General features: G+C 47.4%; 1 protein-coding gene across 10 annotated transcripts in view; it reads left to right on the forward strand.

Moving 5' to 3' along the window:
* The window catches only part of Amph (amphiphysin), a 197,406-nt gene that overhangs the window by 59,532 nt on the left and 112,505 nt on the right, over positions 1 to 25,369 (forward strand). For all 10 annotated transcript variants that reach the window (XM_037423611.2, XM_037423612.2, XM_075893965.1 and 7 more), the window contains exon 5: positions 24,672 to 24,782. In XM_037423611.2, coding sequence (XP_037279508.2) covers positions 24,672 to 24,782 — 111 coding nt within the window. The remainder of the gene's footprint in view (positions 1 to 24,671; positions 24,783 to 25,369) is intronic.

Below are 25,369 nucleotides of genomic sequence, written 5' to 3' on the forward strand. Positions count from 1 at the left end.
TAAATATTATGAAGTCTTGGTTTGGATTACCTTTATTAGGCCCGAAGAACCGGCAGCCGACAGCTACGATGAATGAGCCAAGATGATGATGCTACGCGACAACGATGAGGATGCATGAGCCATACATGATAATGATGATATGGTACCGGTGAAGAGGATGTGTATACTTAATGCCCACACCAATTCCCCCACTTGAAAGCGGCCACCCTGGCCGCAGCAAGTCAAGGGGACAAAGAACGTCACATGAAGGGCTTCATACGGGAGACATGGACGACCTCTGTAGTTCGATAACGGCGATCTGCTGGGGCTGCAAGTGGCGTCACGCGATAATTCACTGGTGAAGTCTCTTCAAGAACTGTGTACGGCCTGATAAACCGAGGCTGGAATTTGTCGCACAAACCAGGTGTGCGAATAGGCGTCAAAAGGAGCACGTCGTCTCCAGGTTGAAAAGGATACAGCACGATGTGATTCATCATAAACTAGCTTTCTGTCTTGCTGTCGGGCTTCAGTGTTTATACGAGCACGTTGGCGGGCGGCACTGTGCGAGTCGTGAAACTTATTCCTCTGAAGAGGATGGAGATGAATTGCCTTGGCAGGTAAAAAAAGACGTCCAGGAAAGAAGCAGGGGAGCGTCCATAAACTAGGTAAAATGGCGAGTAGCCGGTTGTCCGCTGAATGGCCGTATTGTAGGTGAAAGTAACGAATAGTAGAACTATGTCCCAGTTTTTATGGTCTGGTTGAATATAGGCGGCGATCATGTCAGCAAGAGTGCGGTAGAATCGCTCAGTGAGGTCGTTAGTCTGGGGATGATAACTGGAGGCAGTCTTGTGAGTTGTGCCGGAGGTGTGAAGAAGTTGGTTCACCAGTTGTGAAAGGAAGGCCCTTCCACAGTCACTGAGCAACACACGTCGAGCACTATGACGCAGTATAATGGCTCGGAGGATGAAATCGGCAATTTGAGAAGCGGAACGAGTAGTAACGGATGCCGTCTCGGCGTAGCGCGTCAAATGGTCAACGGCTGTTACTATCCACCGGTTTCCAGCAGCACTGACTGGGAGGGGGCCATAAAGATCGACGCCTACAACTTCGAATGGTGTGGCTGGGCACGGAAGAGGCTGTAGTGTACCGGCGGGAGCAGATGTTGGTAGTTTTCTACATTGGCAGGTAGTGCAGGACCCGACGTACCGAGCTACACTAGTGGTAATGCCTGGCCAATAAAACCGACTTCGAAGGCGATCGTAGGTTTTATGGTAACCAAGGTGACCAGCAGTCGGATGGTCATGAAGCGCTCTGAGGACTTCGGACCGAAGCGATCGGGGTGGAACGGGAACCCAGCGCTGACCGTCAAGATGGTAAATTTTGCGGCACAGCACCGAGTTGTCCAGCTTAAATTGCGAGAGTTGGCGACGGAGCCTTGCATTAGGTGGACGGGAACTGCCAGTGAGGTAGCCTATAATACGTCGACAGTATGAGTCAGCTGTCGAGAAGGAAAATCGGGGGAGGGGGGGTCGTCGGAAGGCAGCTGGTTCATAGAGGCGAGAGAGGAAACCGCCGTAGACGTGGACTCCGAGGGTGTGTTGTGCAAAGTGATTGCGTTTCGCTGAGTGGAGCCGCTGATAGTGGGCAGCGAGAAAGAGCGTCGGCGTCACTATGCTTCCTGCCACACTTGTATACGATCTCAAGATCATATTCTTGGAGGCGTAGAATTCAGCGTCTGAGGCGTCCCGACAAGCTCTTGAGTGTCAAAAGCCAACATAAAGCGTGATGATCGGTCACAATGGTGAAATGGCGGCCATGCAGATATGGACGAAATTTCTGTACTGACCAAACGATGGCGAGGCACTCCTGCTCGGTGATTGTGTAGTTCCTCTCGGCTGCGGAAAGGACGCGGCTGGCGTATGCAACGACTCATTCTAGCGAAGAGTTGTAGCGTTAAAGGAGCACGGCTCCTAAACCGCGGCTGCTAGCGTCTGTGCGCAGGAAGGTCGGTGCATCATCGTGAAATTAAGAAAGTACAAGGTCGGTCGTGAGGGCACTCTTCAACCTGTCGAAAGTAGATTCCCATTCCCGAGACCACTGAAAGGGCATACTGGAAGAAAATAGCTTATGAAGTGATGCGGCTATGGAGGCAAAGTTTTGTATGAATCGCCCAAAGTAAGAGGCGAGACCAAGGAAGCTTCTCAAATCTTTCGGTTTGTCAGAGCGAGGGAAGCGAAGCACTGCAGCAGTTTTGTCAAGGTCTGGACGAATTCCGTCTTTGCTCACAACATGACCGAGTACCTTGATAGATCTGCTGGCGAAATGGCACTTTTTGGTAATAATTTGAAGACCAGCGCCCGCAGAACAAGTCAGGACCTCGTCCAAGCGTTGCAGATGTTGAGGAAACGTCGATGAAAAGACAACAATGTCATCGAGGTAACATAGGCAAATCTTCCATTTCAGGCCACGCAGCACGGTGTCAATCATGCGCTCAAAAGTTGCGGGCGCATTGCATAGACCGAACGGCATAACATTGAATTCGTATAGGTCGTCCGGGGTTGCAAATGCAGTTTTTTCTTTATCATCTTCGTGCATGGGCATTTGCCAATAGCCGGAACACAAGTTGAGACTCAAAAAGTATTCAGCACGCTGTAAGGAATCTAGGGCGTTGTCGATGCATGGCATGGGGTATACGTCCTTCCTAGTGATAATATTGAGTGCTCGGTAATCGACACAAAATCGTACGGAACCGTCTTTTTTACGCACCAGAACAATGGGCAATGACCAAGGACTGGTTGAGGGTCGGATTATCTCCCGTTGGAGCATATCGTCTACATTTTCTTCAATGATTTTTCGTTCGTCTAGAGAGACGCGGTACGGACGGCGGTGCACAATGGATGTTCCGTCAGTCTGAATACGATATGCTGTAGGGGTTGTCTGGCCCAGGGTGGATAAATAAACGTCAAAGGAGTTTGCATGCTTTTCCAACAAATCAAGCAGCTGCTGCTTCTGTGAGTCTGTCAAGTCTTTGTTGATGGCTGCTGTAAAGGCCGAGGAAGCAGCATGATCTGCAAGATGACCTTTAGAGGAGACAGGGGTAAGAGGCACAACGCACACAGGCTGCAGATCGGCAACGCAGGCGACAGTAGTGCCCCGTGGCAGTAAAATTTTATCTTGTGTGGTGTTGGTAGCAGCGAGGACAGTTGATCGATTGTTGAAGCGAGCCACACCTGATGCAAGAGCTATGCCTTTATTAAGGCAACGCGGTGACGGAGTGACCAAAATGTCACCAGAGTCGACGTCATTGGACAAAACTGTGACTAAATGATGTTCGTTTGGTGGTAACCCGATGTCTACAGCAGCGATGAGTCGAAGTGGCCTGTAGGTTTCGTCGTTGAGCAAGTGGTCCGTGTCAGTAAGATGGACGACACGTTGTGCACAACAAATAGCCGTAGAAGCAGAGGAAAAAAAGTCCCAGCCTAAAATGAGTTCATGGGAGCACGAGGATAGCACAGCAAATTCTATATGATGAAGAATTTTGTCGATTAGTACACGGGCAGTACAGAGAGCGGAAGGGCGAATCATTGTTCCCTTGGCTGTAACCAGTGTCGGTCCATCATAAGGCGTCGTGACTTTTCGAAAATGGGCACAGAAATCAGCACAAATAACAGAAAACGCAGCCCCAGTGTCCACCAAAGCATCAACGTCCAATCCCTCAACTGTGACTCGAATCATATTGTAGGGGCGCGCTGGAGGAATTGGAGTCGTGTGTTAGAATGCAGTTTGTCCTCCAAAAACTTCGTCGCTTAGTTTCCCGGACGCCGATCAGAAGTAAGGAAAGCAGGCTGAAGAGGAGAAGAGGTGTGACGGTAGGGCGACGATGAACGGCGACAGGTTGATCGGTGACTACTGCGCAGTTCACCCGATGCTAGCGGAGATGGAGACCGACACAGCGGTGACAAATAACGGCGGCCCTGGTACAAGGCTCCTGCGGTATAGTCCCGTTCGCGTATGTCATACCCTCGGCGCTCGTCTTGCTGGCGCTTGCAGCAAAAGCGTGAAATGTGACCACGATAGCCGCAAGAATAGCACGTAGGCCGAGTCGATCGATAAGGAAGGTAGTAGCTTGCGCTAACTGCACCGGGAGAGAGCAGTCAGAGGGACAGATGACAGCTCAGGCGGTGGTGATGAAAAGCTCGTGGGAAAGCTTGTGGGAAATGCGGCAGCAATCAACGCGTACGTTCGTGGTGGGGACGTCGAGCTGACGCTGCCTGGTAGCGCAGCGGCGGTGTGCGGGAACGATGGGAGAGTACGAGAGACAGTAGGCTGCAGGTTGGCCATGTGGGTCATGGACGTGAGCTCTTCCCTGATGACATCCCGCAATGACAATGAAGAAGACTGAATGGGACACACTGAAGGTAGTGTTAATCCCATTGATTCTAATTCTTCGAGTATAATCGCCCTTATCGTGTCTCACAGGTTTCGATCAGTCGTAATACGGGCCGCGTCACTGTCTGGTTGTAGGCGCATAGACTCAAGTTCTTCGAGGCGCTGACAGGTTGTTGCAACGTCAGCAACGGTAGCCGGATTCTGGATTGCAAGGGCATTAAATGCGACAGGTGCAATTCCCTTGAGACGCTGGCGCACCTTGTCTGATTTTGTCATTGGTGTGTCAACCCGGCGGCAAAGTGAAAGGACATCTTCGATGTAGGATGTATACGACTCCCCGATGTGCTGTTTTCGAGTCGCAAGAGCTTTCTTTGCGAGAGCCGAACGAACAGCCGGTGTGCCAAAGACATGGCGAAGCAGATCTTTGAAGGCTGACCAGTCGGGGATGTCGATGAAGTGGTTGAAGAACCACGTCTTGGCGACACCCGTGAGGTAGAACGACACGTGTGCAAATTTGTAGGTGTTATTCCACTGGTTAGCAGTGCCGACACGTTCGAAATGGTCCAGCCATTCCTCCACATCTTCCCCGCACATACCAGCGAAGGGATGGGGCTCACGCTGGAGGCTGTTAATGACGTGAGAAGGTGCGGCACGCGGTGGTGAAGTGGGAACGGCTGCAGCACCGGCCTCATCTTGGTGTGACATATTTCCGGACACCTGGCCCAAGCGGCGACTTGAACGTAGCTCCAGGGGATAGAGTGGTCGAGAGGATGGCGGGGGATCTAACAGCACCTCCACCACGTATGAAGTCTTGGTTTGGATTACCTTTATTAGGCCCGAAGAACCGGCAGCCGACAGCTACGATGAATGAGCCAAGATGATGATGCTACACGACAACGATGAGGATGCATGAGCCATACATGATAATGATGATATGGTACTGGTGAAGAGGATGCGTATACTAAATGGCCACAATAAATTTATTCTTGTTGACAATGCTCCCGTTGTGCCATATCCCATACCTTCACGAAGACTAACTGGCCCATTGAATTATTACTCCCACTGACCTGAACCATGGCTGCCAGTTCATCATCAACGGAGCGTTTGTCGCGGCGATATTCAAATTACCCTACGAAGTGTGCCGTCATCGGGGACTCCATCATGCTGTACGTCCACATGCTCTTCAGCCCGGACGACTCAACGAAGCCGTGCTTCATCTCTTATGGCGGTGCTATGTTTTCGGATATTCCGGCGCTACTTGAGTATCTACCTTACAGGGTGGACACGTTGTTTTTGCATGTGGGCACCACGGACATCCTGAAGACTAGCTCTTCAAGATCACTGGATTCGTTGAGGGAGGCATTGAAACGAATGAGGCAGATGCGCCTGAACATCAAGACACTGCATCTTAGTCTGCCACTACCTCGCGCACCCAATTGCCGACGACAGGACTCGAACTGGCGATCAATGAATTGGTTTATTATGGAGGTACAACGATTCAGCAGAGAGGCCCGCCGTCTCTGCCACTACGGGTTGTTGGGAGCAGGCGTCTATTACGTCGAACATGGTTTCTCAACACTCCCGCTGCGCCACTTCCTGGCTGCTGACGGCTTACATGCAAGCTTCGAGGGAGTTGCGCTGCTGGCACAGCACACAAGGGTGCAGCTGCGATGGACGTCGGCGTAATGGAGATCGGCGGCAATCGCTTGCACGGACAACTCCAGTGCCAAGCCACCTCAACAACAAGGAGCCGAGTGACACACAGAGCCATCCAGGGCCCCAGGAGTAACGATGTCACCACTACCACCAGCGAGGCCAGCGAGTCCCACCATTGAGTCGGAGATCGGCGGCAACTGCTTGCACGGCAAACTCCAGTGCCAAACCCACTCAACAACAGAGAGCCGAGGGACACAAAGAGCCATACAGGGTCCCAGCAGTGATGACGTCGCCACTCCCACCAGCAAGGCCTTACAACACCAGGCGGACGAATGTGGCGAAGACCAAGGCGGCGGCTTCCAAATGACACGGGGAAACAAAAGGTATGGGCAGTCTTAAACACGCATGGTTTCATTCATTTCTATCGATTAGGAAAATTATTGAAAAATTAGTGCAATACGAAAAACACGCGGAACAACTAACCAAATATCTATCTCACCAAATTGCACCTAAGGGCCTCAGCCTAGCCTGCAACCCCTCAATGTCTACACTACGTGAAGCAGAAAAAGGGAAGTGGGAAAAAATATTACTAAAGCGTCCTTGCATCTGAATCGGGTCATTGCGGACCACAGTGAGCGTAAGGCCGCCGAATACTGTGTCACGGAGGCCACGCTGAAATTGGTATCTAATCTCGGAGAGAATGAGGCAAGCGAACTGGAAAGATATGAACTAAAAAAGACAGGCGAAATTTTAGTAGTAAAAGATAGAAAATTCAATCGGGACTGCAGAAGCTCCACTTCTCTGCAACGGGAAAATAGGAATGAGGCCGTACAAGAACGCCAGGGACCACCCGTACCACAACCTAACTTTGAAGAGAAAAGTGGGAACTCGAAACTACAGTGTAATCCTCATCAAAACAGCCTTACTCTCGAATATGACGCTGACACTCCCGTGCCACGTGATAGCCAAGAGCAGCCAAAAACTTATGAACAAATTGTCCTCAATGTGTCCAACACAACGCTCACACCCGCTCAGCTACAACTTTTGTCGAGAGGCTTAACCTTTTGTCCATCATCCGGTAGATTCAATGAATTTGAACTGTACCAAGACCTCGATAACTTTGCGCGTTATCTCTGCCTCCGTGAATAATCATGATCGCAAGGATTGTACAGATGAGAATAGATTGATTGGTGGTGACAAATTATAGTGTCCAGGTGAGCAGAGGGACAAACACCTCGATATGTATATATCAGCAGTTCAAAAAGATATCATCAGAGCGTATGAAAAAAATCGGCCATCTCGAAACAACATATCAAAGTCAGAACGAATGGTACTCGATGAACTACGAAAAAACACTGAAATTACCATCAGACCGGTTGATAAAGGGGGCTGCATAGTAATTCTAAACACGTCGGACTACTTACAGGAAGGGAAACGATGCCTATCAGACACAAAATTCTACAAAGAACTTCCAACTGACTGGACTCCCAAATTGGAAAGGGAGATAAAAGTAACCCTGAATAATCTCCGCCGGGACGAGCAAATTACCGGCAAAATGTTAAAAGCAATGTTACCGGCCCATTCTGTTCCCGGTCGATTCTATTTGTTCCCCAAAATACACAAGGCAGGCAATCCGGGGCATCCGATAGTATCCAGTAACAGCACATCAACAGAAAATGTATCAGAATTCGTCACTTCCTTAATAAAAAACATCCCCCCAAATTTTCTCTATTCCCTAAAGGACACAAACCACTTCATCTGCAAAACTTTGTCTCGACATCCTAGGCGGTAGTTTTCTGGTGACCATGGACATCTGCTCACTGTACACCACACATCCCACCATGACGGAATAGCGGTATGGTTTCTGAATATGTAAAATCTGACTCATCAACTGGTGTAAGTAGCGAGATACTGTTTACACTTCTTGAACTTGTACTAAATTATAACCATTTTGAGTTCAATGGCAAGCATTTCCTTCAGGTCAGTGGCACTGCAATGGGCACGAAAATGGCCCCAAACTTCGCGAGCACCTTTATGGCTTCACTTGAAATCCCAATCATTGAGGGACGCACCTTGAAATCTTTCTACTACAGAAGATACTTAGACGATATTTTTATGATATGGAACCACGATGAGGGAAGTCTTTTCCGCTTCATAGAGGATTTTAACAAGTGCCACCCATCATATAAATTCACGCACAAAATTTCCAAAACCAGCATTAACTTCTTGGACGTCACTGTCACGGTCAAGAATGACCGCTTGTCAACAAACCTTTACAAAAAGACTACGGACCGTCAAATGTACCTGCATTTCAACAGCAGCCACCCAAAGCATTGGAAAACGGGTATTCTATATTCTCAGGCCTACCGGTACCGAAGAATATGCACCGATATGCGGGTATTTTACAGACACGCAGAACACCTAAAGCATTCCTTATTGAAAAAAAATTATCCGGAAGACATTATTGACGATGCCATCCTACGTGCTCGCAACGTGAACAGTAATGATATAATTAAGGGACCAAAGAGAGTATCTAAAATGGCTTCCCAAACGAACCTTGTACTAAATTACTCCTCATCAGCGCAACGAATCAACAACATACTGTCCCGCCAATTCAACATAATCGGGCAAAGCAAACGACTAACTTCTATTTTCGCGAAGCCACCTCACGTGGTGTACCACGGGGATAAAAATCTGGAGGACATTCTTGTCAGAGCAAAAACAACCCCCCCCCCCCTTCCCCGGAAGTTCAATCAGGGTGCCATCCCTGCAGAAAAGCTCGATGCAAGGTATGCCCACAGATGGTCACAACACGTGAATCTAAAGCAAACTTCTTGGATTTCAAATTCTGCATAATTGAAAGCCTTAATTGTGACTCCAGTAACGTAATATACATGCTACATTGCAACATCTGCGGACAAGAATATATCGGCCAAACAGACACACCATTTTGGCTGCGGTTCAATAATGACCGGTACCATGCCACTTCACTGCCGAAGCTACCTTTATCTAGACATCTGCGCCTGCCAAACCACAGTTTTGAAAATGTCAGCGTAACTCTTTTGTAGTCCGGTTTCTCGAACAGGCGCGAGCGCGAACAGCGTGAGGCATATTTTATTTTCAAGTTTAGAACATTGGTAGCCGGCATCAACGAGGACCCCGGAAGACTCTCCTGCCTCCGAGAAGTAAGCCAGAAGGAAATTGGGGACAAAGATTGATAGCTGGAGACCATGCTTGTTTTTTCTGACTGACTCGTACGTGTACACTGTCTTTTCTGGTTTTTTTTTTTGTGTTTTTTTTCACATGCACGTACAAAGTGCTTATGTTCGCCTACCACTTGATGACCATTGAAGTGAAATGGACGAAGATGAAAGGTAAAGAGCCAACCGACCCATTAAGGGGAAACCCTTTCCTTACCCTCGTCGTCACGGACCCCTCCCGCCACCGCGGGGACAATCTTAGGTGGCCCGACACACGTCGAGAACTGACCAGCATGGGATAAGAACCGGATGTGGACGTACACCGACATTTGGTTTCATTCTCAGTGTTCACAGTGGTTCTTCCTCTTTATTTCTTTTTTTTTTTTAGTTTTTTCTTCTGTTTTTTTTTCTTTTTTTCTTTTTTTAGTTCTCTCTCACTCTCGCAAACTTCTTTCAAGGCGAGAGGGACGTGGCAGCAAAGAAGTTTGGAAGTTCATGTTAGTATAACGCATCCCCTGATGAAGAGAGGACCCCCCGAAACCGTTGGGAAATAAATATATCTATCCTTGTTACAATGCTCTCGTAGTGCCATATCCCATACCTTCACGAAGACTGGCCCATTAAATTATTACTCCCGCTATATATATATATATATATATGTGTGTGACGCATTAACAATGTGATTCTAGGAGAAGCCGACGAAGAGGAAGTGTGCGTGCATTAAAATAAACGCTTGGCATCTGGACCACAACGTGTCTCCATTTTGTAGCGTCACATATATATATATACATATTGTAACGGATATAACAACCTCACAACCGGGACGTCCTATTTACAAGGTTTAATAAGGGCGAACTTGTGCCCAAAGCCAAAAGAACTACACAGTAGCTGGGAGAAAGCAGCGAACGCTCGTCGTCCTCTTCTTCTCTTCTTTTCCGCTGCTCGGTAGCAGCTCGTGCACAGGCTGGGCCGGCTCGTGCCTTCCGGCGGGCTTCATGAGTCGTAGCGATGCCGTCAGCGTTCCTCTTTTAACAACGTCTGCGTTGTACTGCGCCTTAACAATTCCTCGTGGCATTATCCCCCCTCTCAAGCGGCATCGCCCCGATGCTTGCGATGAGGCTGTTTTTTTTTTTTTTTTTTTTGTGTGTGCAAGTTTGTAAAAATGAGGTTGCAGTACGTCAAGGTATTGGGGTGGCTAGGTTTGGAATCGGTCGTAGTACGGTTTCATCCGTACAATGTGTACACGCTCCGTGGGATTGCGTCGCCTCGAATGCAGGTGGCCTGCAGGCTTGACTTCGTAGACGAGGTCATTGTGTCGCTGTACGATCTCGTAGGGGCCAAAATACCGTGAAATGAGTTTTTCGGAGAGGCCTCGTCGTCGTACTGGAGTCCATATCCACACTTTGTCGCCAACGTCATATCGCGTGTCAAGTCTTCCTCGGTTGTAGCGGTCGGCATCGATGCGGTGTTGGTGGCGTATTCGGTATCTTGCTAACTGGCGGGCTTCTTCCGCTCTTTGTAGAAAGTCGTCAAGATCGGGGGGGTAGTCATCTTGGTCTATTGGTAACATAGCATCCAGTGTTGTGGTAACAGCACGACCGTAAACTAGTTCAAATGGGGTGATTTTGGTGGTCTCTTGCACAGCCGTATTGTAGGCGAAAGTGACGTATGGTAAAATTTCGTCCCACTTTTTGTGCTCGACATCCACATACATGGATATCATGTCCGCTAAAGTTCTGTTAAGGCGTTCGGTCAGGCCATTGCATTGAGGATGATATGCAGTGGTTTTCCTATGAACAGTGTGAGTCATGTTGAGCAGGCACTTCAAAATTTGCGCCGTGAAAGCCGTTCCGCGATCGGTGATTACAACCGTTGGAGCGCCATGTCGCAGGACTATTTTGTGTACGAAGAATTGGGCCACTTCTGCTGCCGTTCCTCGTTCCAAAGAGTCTGTTTCGGCGTATCTAGTTAAATAATCAGTGGCCACAACGATCCATTTCTTGCCGAGTAAAGATGTCGGGAAGGGTCCAAGGAGGTCCATTCCAACTTGGCGGAAAGGCGCTTTCGGTGGATCTATAGGTTGTAGAAGGCCCGCTGGTTTAGAACGTGGTGTTTTTCGTCTTTGGCACTCGCGGCATGTTTTGACGTAGTGTTGCACTGAAGCTAGTAGCTTGGGCCAATAATAATGGAGACTGATCCTTGCAAGCGTTCGCGTCACACCCAAATGTCCAGATGTGGGCTCATCGTGACACGCTCGAAGTATTTCTTGTCGCATAGTTGCTGGAACGACAAGCAGGAACTTTTCGCGGTTGGGCTTGAAGTTTCTCTTGTAGAGAACGTTTCCTCGGAGGCAGAACAATGCGAGGCTTCGAGAAAATATACGGGGTACTTGTACGTCAATTCCTTGCAGGTGTTCGATAAGCGGGAGTAATTCTTTGTCTGTACGTTGGAGTTCGGCTATTTGAGTGGTCTCGACAATTCCTACGAACGGAAAGTCGTCTTCTTCTGATAGTGGTGTGTCTGTAGGAGCCCGTGACAAACAGTCGGCATCGGTATGTTTTTTGCCAGATCGGTATACGACGGTTATATCGTATTCTTGCAGTCTGAGGCTCCACCTTGCTAGTCGTCCAGATGGTTCCTTTATGTTCGCCAGCCAGCAAAGCGCATGGTGATCGCTGACTGCCTTGAATGGTCTACCATATAGGTACGGCCGAAATTTACTGATGGCCCAGACGACGGCAAGGCATTCTTTTTCCGTGGCCGAATAGTTTGTCTCTGCTTTTGTTAGAGTCCGACTGGCATAAGCTATCACTTTTTCTTCACCTTTCTGCCACTGTATTAGAACGCATCCAAGGCCGATGTTACTGGCATCTGTGTGTATTTCCGTGTCGGCTGTCTCATCAAAGTGAGAAAGAATCGGGGGGTTTTCTAACCTCTTTCTCAATTCGTTGAAGGCGCTTTGTTGCTCGTTTTGCCACTGGAAAGGCACATCTTCTCTCGTAAGTCTCGTTAAGGGTTCTGCGATCTTTGAAAAATTTCTCACAAATCGTCTATAGTACGCACATAGACCTAGAAATCTCCGTACTGACTTTTTGTCTGTTGGCACCGGAAACCTTGCGACGGCGGCCGTCTTATCAGGATCAGGGCGAACACCTTGGGCGCTGACGACATGCCCAAGAAAACGAAGCTCTTCGAAAGCTAATCGGCACTTCTCTGGCTTGATTGTCAAATCTGCCGAACGGATTGCCTCTAACACTGACCGAAGGCGCTTGATGTGCTCCTCAAATGTAGCCGCGAAGATGACCACGTCGTCTAGGTACACTAGGCAACACTGCCACTTCAATCCGGAAAGCACAGTGTCCATCATGCGTTGGAACGTTGCCGGCGCACAACAGAGACCAAACGGGAGAGCCTTAAATTCGTAAAGTCCGTCCGGGGTAACAAAAGCAGTCTTTTCGCGATCACGTTCATCAACCTCGATCTGCCAGTATCCACTTTTCAGATCTAGTGATGAGAAGAACTTGGCACACCGAAGTCGATCTAACGTGTCGTCGATGCGTGGAAGGGGATATACATCCCGTTTAGTCACAGCATTCAGTTTCCTGTAGTCGACACAAAACCGTAGCGTGTTATCCTTCTTCTTGACAAGCACCACGGGAGATGACCACGGGCTGTTAGAAGGCTGGATAACATCATCTTCAAGCATTTCTCGTACCTGCTTCTTGATGACTTCCCTTTCCTTAGGGGAAACACGATACGGGTGCTGGCATACCGGCCTGGTTGTCTCGTCCGTTATGATCCTGTGTTTTGTAATGCTCGTGCGCCGTACCTTTGAACTGTTGGAGAAACAGCTGCCAAATTCCCGCACGAGGTCGTATAGCTGTTGACGTTGAATCTCTGAAAGATTAGGATTTACGTATATTGTGTCGCAGGCATCAGATGGAAGTTTCACATTCGGTGACGTCGTTTCAAGACTGCATATTTCTGTCACTTCACAGAACTCATGAAGAAACGCTATTGCCGTCCCTTTTGCGATGTGCTGGAATTCGTTACCGAAATTCGTCAAGAGGATGTCTGTGCACCCGTTTCGCAGCTGGATAATCCCTCGTGCCACACAAACGCCTCTTTTCAAGAAAACATCCACGTTGCTCTCCGCCACACCCTCGTAGTCGCTGAATGCATCATTATGCACGAGAACCATTATACTGCTCCGTGGCGGTACAGTCACATCATCGTCGACGACGCGCAGTGGAGTGGTACATCGTTCATCTGATCGTGCTACCTTTAAAGCTTGCTCCGTCGAAAAGGACACGCTCGACCTCTGTAAATTGATAATCGCACCATTAGCTTGTAGGAAATCCATTCCCAGTATCACTTCCCTCGAGCACACAGGCAGGACGACAAAGTCACCGACGTAAGTGAAGCCCCGTATCATGACCCTTGCGGTACATCGGCCGGAAGGGGTTATGAGGTGACCACCTGCAGTACGTACTTGAGGTCCACCCCATTCGGTCAGAACTTTCTTGAGTCGCTTCGCTAATTCGTAACTTATCACAGAATAATCCGCACCAGTATCGATCAAAGCATTGAGCTCTAGTCCGTCAATCACCAACGGCAAGTCTGAAGTAATTTTCTCTGTACTGCACTCCTTTACCTGGAAACAGTCGTCGTTATCAGGCTCGTACCGCAGTGGAGGATCTTCACATCCCAAGTCGCCAGCGGCCTCGCCTCCACAGGTCGCCCTCTTCAGTTTCCCGGATTTGGGCTAGGCGAACGCTGCCTAGACGTGCTTGGGAAGGGACGTGGGCTAGACGAGCGGTAGCGCATAGGGGATGGTGAGCGTGGTTGATGACGACGAGGCGGGTCAAATTCCCGACGTGAGCATAGGTATTCTTCAATCTCGGAAGGTCTTTCGCCGTTTCGCGGACACGGTGCATTGATGGCGAATCCCCTAAGACCAGCTTGACGATATCGGCAGAATCGGTACAGGTGGCCAGCCTCTCCACAGTGGAAACACAAGGGCCTACGTGTGGCATCTCGCCACACATCGCTCTTCCGTGGCATCATCTCTCTCGCACGAGGTGGAGTGCGTGTTGCCTCTACGATTTCAGGCGGGCTGCGCATTGTCTGCACATAAGTACTTGGTGTCTCGATCGGCGAACAGTGCAGAGTAGGTCGCCTGAGCACCTCGGAGTACGTTACCGCCCGTCGTGTCGCCGGCACATCACTCCGCGGCTCCCGCATGGCCTGTCGAATTTCGTCTCGGACAACTTCAGCAAGAGACAGCTCGGGGGTGACATCAGGTGACTGCAGTTTCCTTAATTCTTCCCTGACAACAGACCGGACGAGCTCGCGCAATGTGTCAAGATTATCCACGACGCCTGCTGAGTAGACTCCTGCGGATGCACCGGCTACGCCGCGGTTGTACTGTCGGGCTCTCTGCTGAAGCGTCGTTTCGATGGTTGTTGCTTCCGACCGAAACTCAGCAACAGTACGGGGCGGATTGCGGATGAGTCCCGCGAACAATTCTTGCTTTACCCCGTGCATGAGGTGGCGCACTTTCTTGTCTTCCGTCATGCCAGGATCAGCTCGCTTGAAAAGGCGGGACATGTCTTCGATGTACATCGCGACAGTTTCGTTCGTTCGTTGAATCCGTGTGCGGAGAGCTGCTTCCGCCTTTTCCCGGCGATCACTGTTGGCGAACGTACTCAGTAGCTGCCGCCGAAACTCTTGCCACGACGTCAGAGATGCCTCGTGGTTTTCGTACCACACTCGTGCAGAGTCTTCCAACGCAATGTAGACGTTACGCAGCTTGCCTTCCTCGTTCCACTGATTTAGATTTCCCACTCTCTCGAAATGCTCTAACCAGTCTTCGGCGTCCTCGTATGGGTCACCATGAAACACCTTTGGGATGACCGGTTGGCTTACGATGAGTTGTGCCGGCGTAACTTGGCTCGTCATGGTGGTGGCGGCGCTTGTCTCCGTCACCGATGCCCTTGATACAGAAGGGAGTGGCCCAAATTCTGGCAACTCTCCTCGGATACGGCGGCTGACTCGTTGGTGCACCGGTGTAAGCTCCACTGGTTGCAGCTGGTCAGTGCTTGGACTTCGCTCTTGCGTGGGGCTCGGAATCATGTACCCAGCACCTCCACCAGAAAATGTAACGGATATAACAACCTCACAACCGGGACGTCCTATTTACAAGGTTTAATAAGGGCGAACTTGTGCCCAAAGCCAAAAGAACTACACAGTAGCTGGGAGAAAGCAGCGAACGCTCGTCGTCCTCTTCTTCTCTTCTTTTCCGCTGCTCGGTAGCAGCTCGTGCACAGGCTGGGCCGGCTCGTGCCTTCCGGCGGGCTTCATGAGTCGTAGCGATGCCGTCAGCGTTCCTCTTTTAACAACGTCTGCGTTGTACTGCGCCTTAACAATTCCTCGTGGCAATATATATATATATATATATATATATATATATATATATATATATATATATATATATATATATATTGGTGTGTGTGTGTGCAGGCATGATGGAGTGGGGTAGCATTGCAAGTAGACAAGTACCTCCTTCGTGAGCAGTCACAGCGTGGTTTATTTTGGCGTTTCAGCCTGAGTGTGGTCTTTATCAGGAATGAGGGTACAGTTTATTTGTGCTCAGCTTTATACAATCTTAAAAGCCCACTCACCAGGTCTGACAATTTCGAGCTGACAAGCGCAATGCGTAGACGAGGCATTCATAATAATGTCTGCCATAATTTTCAACGCCTTGCACCGCGTAAATGGGCCAAATTTCAAGATCAATGCTGCTCCCCCTTCCTTCTGCTGGCGCGCGCCAAGAGATTGAGGGCATGACGTGCGCTTATGAATGGCCCTACGTACACAGCAATGAAGTGACATTACAGTCGAACCTGGGTATATCGAACTTGCCAAAAAAGGTTTATTAGTTCGATATATGGCATAATTCGATATAGGACCGGTATAGGTTTTGACACAAATGCACATAACAAACTAAAAGAAAAGTACTTTATCAATATTGTGACTTACTTGCGTGCCGTACTGTGGAACAAAAGAGTCTCGGATTTTTTTCTGTGTCAATGACTTCGCTGCCTGCGACAGCACACACGCCTCCACCTTGTCCGAGTCAGAGCAGCTGAGGCCGCAACCTTCCACATTCAAGCAATAGCACCGGACCAACGTAAGTGCACTAATCACTTCGGAGTATGTAGGCAATGGGCCGTTGTCGATTTCTATATTGCTGTCGCATTGAAGACGTCGGCAGGACGTCTTCAATGTAATCCTCATCCTGTAATTGGCCCATGATGGGGACATCTTCGTCCGCACTGACGAACTCGTCGATTGTCTATCTGTCAATAGCACCCAGGAACTCTGCGAGCTCATTCCAAACTTTGGCGGAAACACCTGTGGTGTCTTCAGTGCTGTCAGAATTTGAGGCGTCATCAACAGGCATGCGGAAGCCGGCATGCCTAAAGCAGTTCTGGATTGTCTCCTTTTTGACATCTGCCCACGATCTACTCAACATAGAAATAGCTCCGGGCAAGACGATTTTAAGCTCGCTGCTGACACGAAGCTTCTGCAGCAGCCTCTCTACCAGGCGCTTCCGATTGCCGGCTTTCATTGCACGTATAACGCCTTCATACAGTGGTTGCAGTACAGACCTAGTGTTCGGGGGCAAAAAACGCAGCTCTATGTTGCTGAAGGTCGTACTGCATTGGTGCGTTGAACAATTGTCCACGAGCAGGCACACCTTGCGATTTTCGCCTACCGAGTCATCATTCCACGACGATAGACATCTACTGAAGAGCTCCCCGGTCATCCACGCTTTTGAGTTTGCTCGGTAGGTAACTGGAAGCGACAGCGCATTTCGAAAAAACTGCGGTGCCCGTGCTTTTCCCGATAACCAGAGGTCGAAGCTTTTTTGATCTGTCTAAATTAGCTGCCAACAGCACGGACACACGAGCTTTGTTTGCCTTGCCGCCGCTTGTCTTGTCGCCACGACGCGCAAGTGTCTTGTTTGGCAACATTTGCCAAAATAGAGCGGTTTCATCCGCATTGAAGATATCTTGGGCTCTCTATTTTGCTGCGATATCGCGCCAGTTTACCTCGAGTCATTTTTCTACGCTGTCCAAGTCCACCGCTCTGCTTTCACCTGTAACAGCTTTGGCAACGATGTCGTGTCGTTCTTTGAACCGCTGAAGCCAGCCTGAACCGCCTTGGAAATCATTCCTGCCAAGCAGAAAAGCAAGGTCCTTGGCTTTCTGCTAGATCATAGGGCCGCACACCGGGATGTTTCGCGACCGAACGTCCACAAACCACTTGTAAACAGCCGCTTCAACATCTTCATACACAGCAGCGCGCACACGTCGGGCGCCACGGGCACCTGGCCTTTTGTCCGACTTGGCCCTGATGTCTGCCTTGTTCTTCAGGATAGTACTCAAGGTGCTCCCGTGTCTAAGCCAGCGTTTCCTAACTGTCCTGCAAAAACAGGCAGAAGACCTCAAAATAACGCTGGTCAACAAACCAACGCCACTCGCGTGCTTGGGGGTTGGACTTGTTTGGGCACGTCATGCGCACGTGACCTCTTGGTTGAATGCCTGAGAGCATGGGGAAGAGATTTGGCTTGCGAAGGCTAGGCGGAGGAGTGGCAAGGACTTCGGGCTCGCCTCCTCTCATCCTCGTTTCGTGCCGCTTCAAAAAAACCGTTTTCTTCACTCGTGACAAACCGACTCAAAAATTTCTTGTGGCAAAATGTTCCTCATCAAAATCCCAACAACTTGATATGGGGCCTAGTGAGTATGGGGCCTAGTGAGTGGCCCTTTAAAAAGAGAGTGTATGAGAGAAAAAGAACAAAAGAAAAAAAATGGGAACATGAGGTGAACTCTCCCCCTCGGCCGTCCCCTTCCGCCCTTTTTTTACCGACGATCACCTTTAACATCTCCACGGTCTGCATATCCTTCCTTCCACTAACGTATTGTTCCCAACCAGACGGCGCCGCATGGCACCGGCTGTTCGGTGTGGGGAAAAAGAGCTTTTTCATGAAGTTATGCCTTTAACTACTCAGTGTCTCGTGGACGTCTTGTCGTCGAAAGGGGGGAACCGCACATTGCCACAGAAGCTGGCAAGCGCGTGCAATTTCAATTCTGGCCTGCTCCTATATTACTAGTAGGCGGCTTCTGATTGTGCACAAGGTTGCTATTGGACATGTCATGCTTGGCACAATTCATTAGTAAGTGAGATAGAAACAGAAACAGACGACAGCTGTATTTAGGAAAAGTGGTTACACTTAGAAGTATATTCAGTTGTCTAGTGACCGCCGGAGCTGCACTGCCACGAACTGTTCAGTTATTATTGTCTCTATTCCCATGATTGTTTTCTAATGCACTAATTGTTGCAAGTGTACCCGGATTCTCATTTATTCCTAGGGTGTTAAATCGGTGTATAAGGTACGACTCTCATTGTTCATGTTCTCGGTTTTATTTAAATTTCTTTTCTAAGAGTGTTACTGGTAGTTTGTCGAATGCATGGTCGGGAAGGTTTAGATGTTTTGATAGAGGTAGACTTCGGGCTGATTTCGCATGGGCTCTGTGATTATTGAAAAGAATCCTAATTGGAGTTTCTGTTTGTCCAATGTACTGCATACTGTACACAATGCATTCGAGTAGGTATACCGCATTAGAGGAATCGCATGTTAGGTTTTCTCGTATGTTAACCAAAAGCTTGGATTGTATTCTCTTTGCCTTGTCTGTTTCTCGCATTGCTTTACGTACAAGACATCATGACTTTAAACAAGGTCGACATGAATTATGGGGGGTGAGGTATTGATTTGAGAGTAGACAAGTGTGTCTTTGAGGTTGCGTGGTCGTCAGTAAACGACACCTGGAGCGGATGAAAATGCGCGTTTTAGACGTTCTCTTTGTTCCAAAATGTTGTAATGTTGTTTAAGAATTTTGTTTACATTGGGGAAGTTGGTGCTGTCGGTTAAGCGGAGGTTTGTTCGTTGCGGGTCTTTTTGCGGTGGTCGCTTCATAAGTAAGTCATCGTGCTTCAGTTTTCTAACTTTCATGTGGGTGGTATTTCATGTGGGTGGTGGTATCAATTACATGTGGGTGGTATTTTTGTTTATCGAGCATAAGCTGTAGCCTCTGTGAGCTCGTGTCAAAATCAGCGTCTCTTGAGCAGATTCGCTTAAACCAGGGAGCCTGGCTGTATGGAATACTGTTTTTACAGTGGAGCGGGTGATCGCTTTGGTAATGGAGGTATTGTTGTTGATCCGTCGGTTTGCAATATAGGGTTGTAGAAAGTTTGTCTTCTTCGATTGTTATGGTAACATTAAGAAAATTTACGGCTGCTTGTAAGTAGGTGTGTCTGAAGTGTATGTTTGGATGTACAGCGTTGTAAGTGTTGATAAAGCTGAGAAGTTCATCCTCGCTGTGGGTCCAGATAAATATCTAGTCGTCTAGTTGGCAGTATTTTTCTTGTTAGTAGTTGGTTATATTAAGGTGTATCTCTTTGCCTTGTCTGTTTCTCGCATTGCTTTACATACAAGACATCGTGACTTTAAACAAGGTCGACATGAATTATGGGGGGTGAGGTATTGATTTGAGAGTAGACAAGTGTGTCTTCGAGGTTGCGTGGTCGTCGGTAAACGACGCCTGGAGCGGATGAAAATGCGCGTTTTAGACGTTCTCTTTGTTCCAAAATGTTGTAATGTCGTTTAATGATTTTGTTTACATTGGGGAAGTTGGTGCTGTCGGTTAAGCGGAGGTTTGTTCGTTGCGGGTCTTTTTGCGGTGGTCGCTTCATAAGTAAGTCATCGTGCTTCAGTTTTATAACTTTCATGTGGGTGGTATTTCATGTGGGTGGTGGTATCAATTACATGTGGGTGGTATTTTTGTTTATCGAGCATAAGCTTTAGCCTCTGTGAGCTCGTGTCAAAATCAGCGTCTCTTGAGCAGATTCGCTTGAACCAGGGAGCCTGGCTGTATGGAATACTGTTTTTACAGTGGAGCGGGTGATCGCTTCGGTAATGGAGGTATTGTTGTTGATCCGTTGGTTTGCAATATAGGGTTGTAGAAAGTTTGTCTTCTTCGATTGTTATGGTAACATTAAGAAAATTTACGGCTGCTTGTAAGTAGGTGTGTCTGAAGTGTATGTTTGGATGTACAGCATTGTAAGTGTTGATAAAGCTGAGAAGTTCATCCTCGCTGTGGGTCCAGATAAATATCTAGTCGTCTAGTTGGCAGTATTTTTCTTGTTAGTAGTTGGTTATATTAAGGACTACAATTGCTGCTCCTTTGTCAGTGGGTTTTATTGTTATGTCTGTCTTAGGTGCCAGATTTCTCATACTCATATTTTTCAGATTTTGTCAAGTTTTCTCGCTTTCCTTTCTGTCTGTGGTATTTGTGTAGTATATCTTTCTGTACCGCGGTGATATAAACATCCAGACACTTGTCTCAATTACTGTTCCGTGTGCAATTATTTCTTCTACGACGGTGAATTTTTTCGTGGTTAGAAGGCCTGTCCAAGAAATATTCGCGCGACCTCAAGCTTATAGCAAGGTTGTCGAAGTCTTGGAGCAAGTTAAATTCGTCAAAAAATTTTGTGGTTGGGCAGAAGCTTAGTCCTTTGTATAGCAGTTTTTCTTCGTCAGTTGACAAATTCATGTCCGATAGGTTTACAATCACAGTGTCACATGTTCATAGATAGGTGCTCGTTTGTACCGGTTTCCTTGGTGGGGCTGTTGTAGTGGTATGGAATTATCTCGTGTAACGCAGGGTTGGGGACATGGTGGTGGTAGTGGTAAAAACTTTATTTTACCAAGGAATCCAGGCCCGTACGGCTCAGGATCCCCGCACGACACCCACTGCGCTGTGCGTTCATGAGTGCATGACGTGGGCGTCCGGTCAGTGGCGGTCTTCTGCTTGGCCGTGTCCTGAGGACGTGGTCTCTTTTGAGTTTGTGAATTTTAATGGTCATGATGGTTTGGTATTTATTCTGTTCAACTTCTGTTAGCAGGGTGATTTCATTGTTCGATAAAGTGTTATGGCGGAGAATGGTGTTGGTCACAGTGACCAGTTTCTTTACCTGCTTGCTTATCACTGTGATTGAGAGCGATTTCTGTTAATTTAAGAGATGCCTCAAGGGGGACATTTTTCTATGTTATTTGGTCATGTTCATCTAGGCTGGTACCAGCTTGTCAAAACCTGGAGCTTTGTGATACCCTGTAGAAAATCGTAATCTATTCCTGCAACGCTTACTGGGAACATGGCTCAATCGTAACCCTCGGGCTGATAATACGGGATGTATGTGAAACCGTAAGTTATCCATCTCTATGCAGGAAGCGCGGTAAGTGGCCTTGTCTAACACACCCTCTTCCGAACAAAATCATTATACCCGAAACACCATCTCATTCTTCTGTAGGAGAAGGTAAATGATGTTTGACTAAATGTGCTGTTGCTTCACCATGTAACCTAAGCTTCAGGATGTTCAAAAGACTGTCAGTTTTACAAATCATGGCTGGTTGGAGTTGGCGTATCTTGCCATATTTCGCCTTGCAGCCTAATCTAGCAAGTTTAGAGCACAGCAAGCGCAGTTGACTGTGATGACTTACTCGCCGTAATTGTAACGTAAAAATGACAGAAAGGAACTCGGCAAGTACAAAACAGTTTTTGTGTTATTTTTTATGCGTGCCTCGTATTTTATCTATGCTGTTTATTGATATACATAACTTGCACGTGATGTCACAAACAGGTAGATGGGTAGATGAAGACGGCGTGCACCGTACCATGACTACTTATAGCATTTAAGAGCACTAGTGCCAGGAATGACAGAGAGTCGTTAACCTCTCGCATCCTTTTGGGCTATCCCCGCTTCTTTTTGTTCACCAGCCGTGTCAAGGGGGAACACAAAGGATTGGAAGGGGCACCGACACCTGTCTGATATTACCGTTTCTTGCTCTGCGCTGTAGAGCTAGAGTTCACGCAGTATTTCAGCTGGTACCTGAAAAGGCCAACCACATTTCTTGTCGGCGTTTCTGCTTTCGTTTGTCTGTCGTTGATTCAAAGTATAGCCCGAGTGAGCCGCAAACAAGCACCCACACCCACAAGGGACATTTCAAGGATAAGGCTTTCCTTTTCACCTGATAACCTTCACCCCACTGCCTTTCAGTGGACAGAACACCTGCTTTTCGCTATTCACCTGAGGGGACGCAGAAATAAAAGACAGGTTCAAGGAGTGGGCGGTGGAGTGCTAGTTTGGTGGGGACTGAAAGGGTTGCATAGTTTTAAGTTAGAAAAGGCATTCTTCTTGAGGTAAAATATTTTCGCACACTACCCTCGGAAAAACAGCGAGCTTTTTGATGCACTGCTTTCTTTTTGTCTGTCTATATGGCGCCAGAGGAAGATTTTCTATGTAGTGGTAAAAATGAAGTAGAATTCTCAATGGTAATGCACTGTTTGTGTATGATTCATGGTAAAAATGAAGTAGAATTCTCAATGGTAATGCACTGTTTGTGTATGATTCATGTGTATAATTATGTCAGGAGAGAACTATTTTCTAGTAAGATATTTATGTTGAAATTTGAATGCAGTTTGAAAATAACTGCAGTTCTGTTGGCGTGTCGGGCAGTATAAATTAAGACAATTTACAAGCTTTGTTTCAGATTTCTGCAAGCTTTAATGAAAAACGCTACATTACGTAAGTAGATCATGGGCTGTAGTTTGTCTATGTGCAAATTCAGCCACAGAACTTCAGTAGCTTGCCATAAAAATGGGCAGAGGTAGCTCCACGTATTGAGAAAATCACCCAGTTGAGATCACTCTAAATAAAAAACCAGAAAGCGTAAAGCAATGAAATTAAACTCACATGGGGAATGTTGTTTTCTATGCGCATGCCGAAAATGAACCTCCTTTATCGAGTAGTTAGCGGCCAGTCTACAGCTAATTTTGCTAAATTTGGCTGTTTTCAAAAAATGACCAACAAACAAGTTGAATTCCTACATAAATTTGCTACGTCAAAAAAATAGATAAATATGTCCTGTATATGCTGTGCAAGAAGCAGTGCTGTGACTGTAGCAGATATTTCAGAATATGGTCACAACTGAGGCACAGTTAGCCCAAACTGCGTAAACAGCGCTTATTGTTGCCTGCCCGCCTCCAAATAGTAAAGGTTGACTTGATGTTAATAGACATATTTAAAATGTGCAAAAATCAAGCTTTTCAATGTTGTATAAGTCAGCTATACTGAAACTGGAAGAACAACCGCCACATTTGTTGGAAAACTGGCAAAAACGGTGTGTTCATACTGCCGGAGTGAGACCACCACCTTAATTATACAATTCTTATTGGCTGTTAGTACGGAACGCTGTAAAGACCTCTCTTGTGTATACTACGAAAATCTTTCTGAAAACTTGGAGATGTATAAATGTGATTTTAATGCTATGTACTTTGAAATTTGCCGGAGCGGAGAAATTGGCTCTGGCTGCTGTGTTGTGGAGAAGTGGTGGAAACTCGAGCATTTTGTGGAACGCATGGTGCATTGGCAAATTGGCACCGAGGGGCTATCTCTCCTGTTCTCATTGTGGCCTTAACTGCTGGTGGCCAACGTGGCTCCTATATATATATTTTTTTGCTTAAGTTAGCAAAACAGAAGATCTTAAGGCAGTTAAGGCATTTTGGGACATAATAGCGCAGTTTCAGCAGCTATGGCTCAGCTTAGGGATAAAATAGGGGTATTTGTCAAACTGGTGCAGTTGGCGCATCTGTTGTGCCTATGCTTGTTGAATCCATTGTATAATATGTAAAAAAATTTGAGTGGGGATGACACGTGGCTTCTCTGACTATGAGAAATTTGGATGGAAGATGTGTGACATTGTTGTGTGCTTGCCAGACACGAGGAAATATTTTGCAAAACTAGTGAATCGTTGGTGCATTCCCGCATGGTATAGGAGCTCTCGTCAAGGTGCCGTCAGAATGATTTGATTTGTTTGCGAAAAACAAAGACATGTGCACAATGCTTGGAGCTGACTTTTGCACATATAGAACACATTGTTGCATTCACAAAGGAATGGTTTGCAAATCAAGTGTGCCTTACTAAAAGAAACTAAGAGTTGCCTCATTTATTCCTCGCCTGTGTATGACACAGCTGCTTTAAATGCAGTGAAAGTGACAGGAAGCCTTTTCATTCTAAAATAGACAGGGCATGCTAACACAAAAAGGAAGTTGCGTGACATTAAACATCCATGCTTTTTTTTGTTCATGTTTGCACACCCAGCAAAGCACGTTTCTTGCTCATCAGTCAGGCTCTCTGAGGGTATTGGTAATGCATCTTTGGAAAGAGAGCTCTTTTGGCCGGGTTTGCAATGTGCTCTTACCTTTCTTAAAAAAAAATTGACCTTGCTTGGCGTGTCATATTGAAGCATTGTACTTCTTGCAGGGCCGCATAGCCAAGAGGGGTCGCAAGTTGGTAGACTATGACAAGTGTCGGCACAGTGTGGAGAGTCTGCGTAACTCTGCCAAGAAGAAGGACGACTACAAACTGGGCAAGGTGAGCATTTTCTGCAGTCGTAGCAATCCAGGTGCATTTTCATCATAGCTGTTCGGTTATGTGCATACAGCGCAGCCCAGTTGTAAGAATGTCCAAGTGCCAAGAAAAATCACATTGTTGTAACTGATAATTGTTATAAGCAGGTCGACGAAAAAAAAAAAAGGTGCGTAAGACCCTTAAGCTTTGTCTTCGAGAATTGAACGCAACAGTGATATTTCCACGCACATTCCTTATTCTTTTATTTGATTAGGTTTTTACCCACAAAGCCTCGGTTGAGAATTCTCAGCGCAAACTGTGCCTCATTGTTCAAGAAATTTCGCGATAATTGTAGATCAATTTGCTAAAACTGTCCCACGATGCGAACACTCACGATTACTTCAGAGCTTTCACGAAGACCAGTGATAAGGCTTGAACAATCAACAACACATGTATAAAAGTTGGTGCACCCCGGCGACTAGCAGCGGTCGTGCGACCATTTGCGACTAGTCGCAGACAGTCGCGAACGGTCGCAAACGGTCACATAGTGACTGCTTTGGCTAGTCACTTCCTGACTGATTTTCTAGTCCCGCGACTGCAGTCGCAAAACT

This window comes from Rhipicephalus microplus, chromosome 4 (genome assembly GCF_043290135.1).
Source record: "Rhipicephalus microplus isolate Deutch F79 chromosome 4, USDA_Rmic, whole genome shotgun sequence".
NCBI lineage: Eukaryota > Metazoa > Arthropoda > Arachnida > Ixodida > Ixodidae > Rhipicephalus > Rhipicephalus microplus.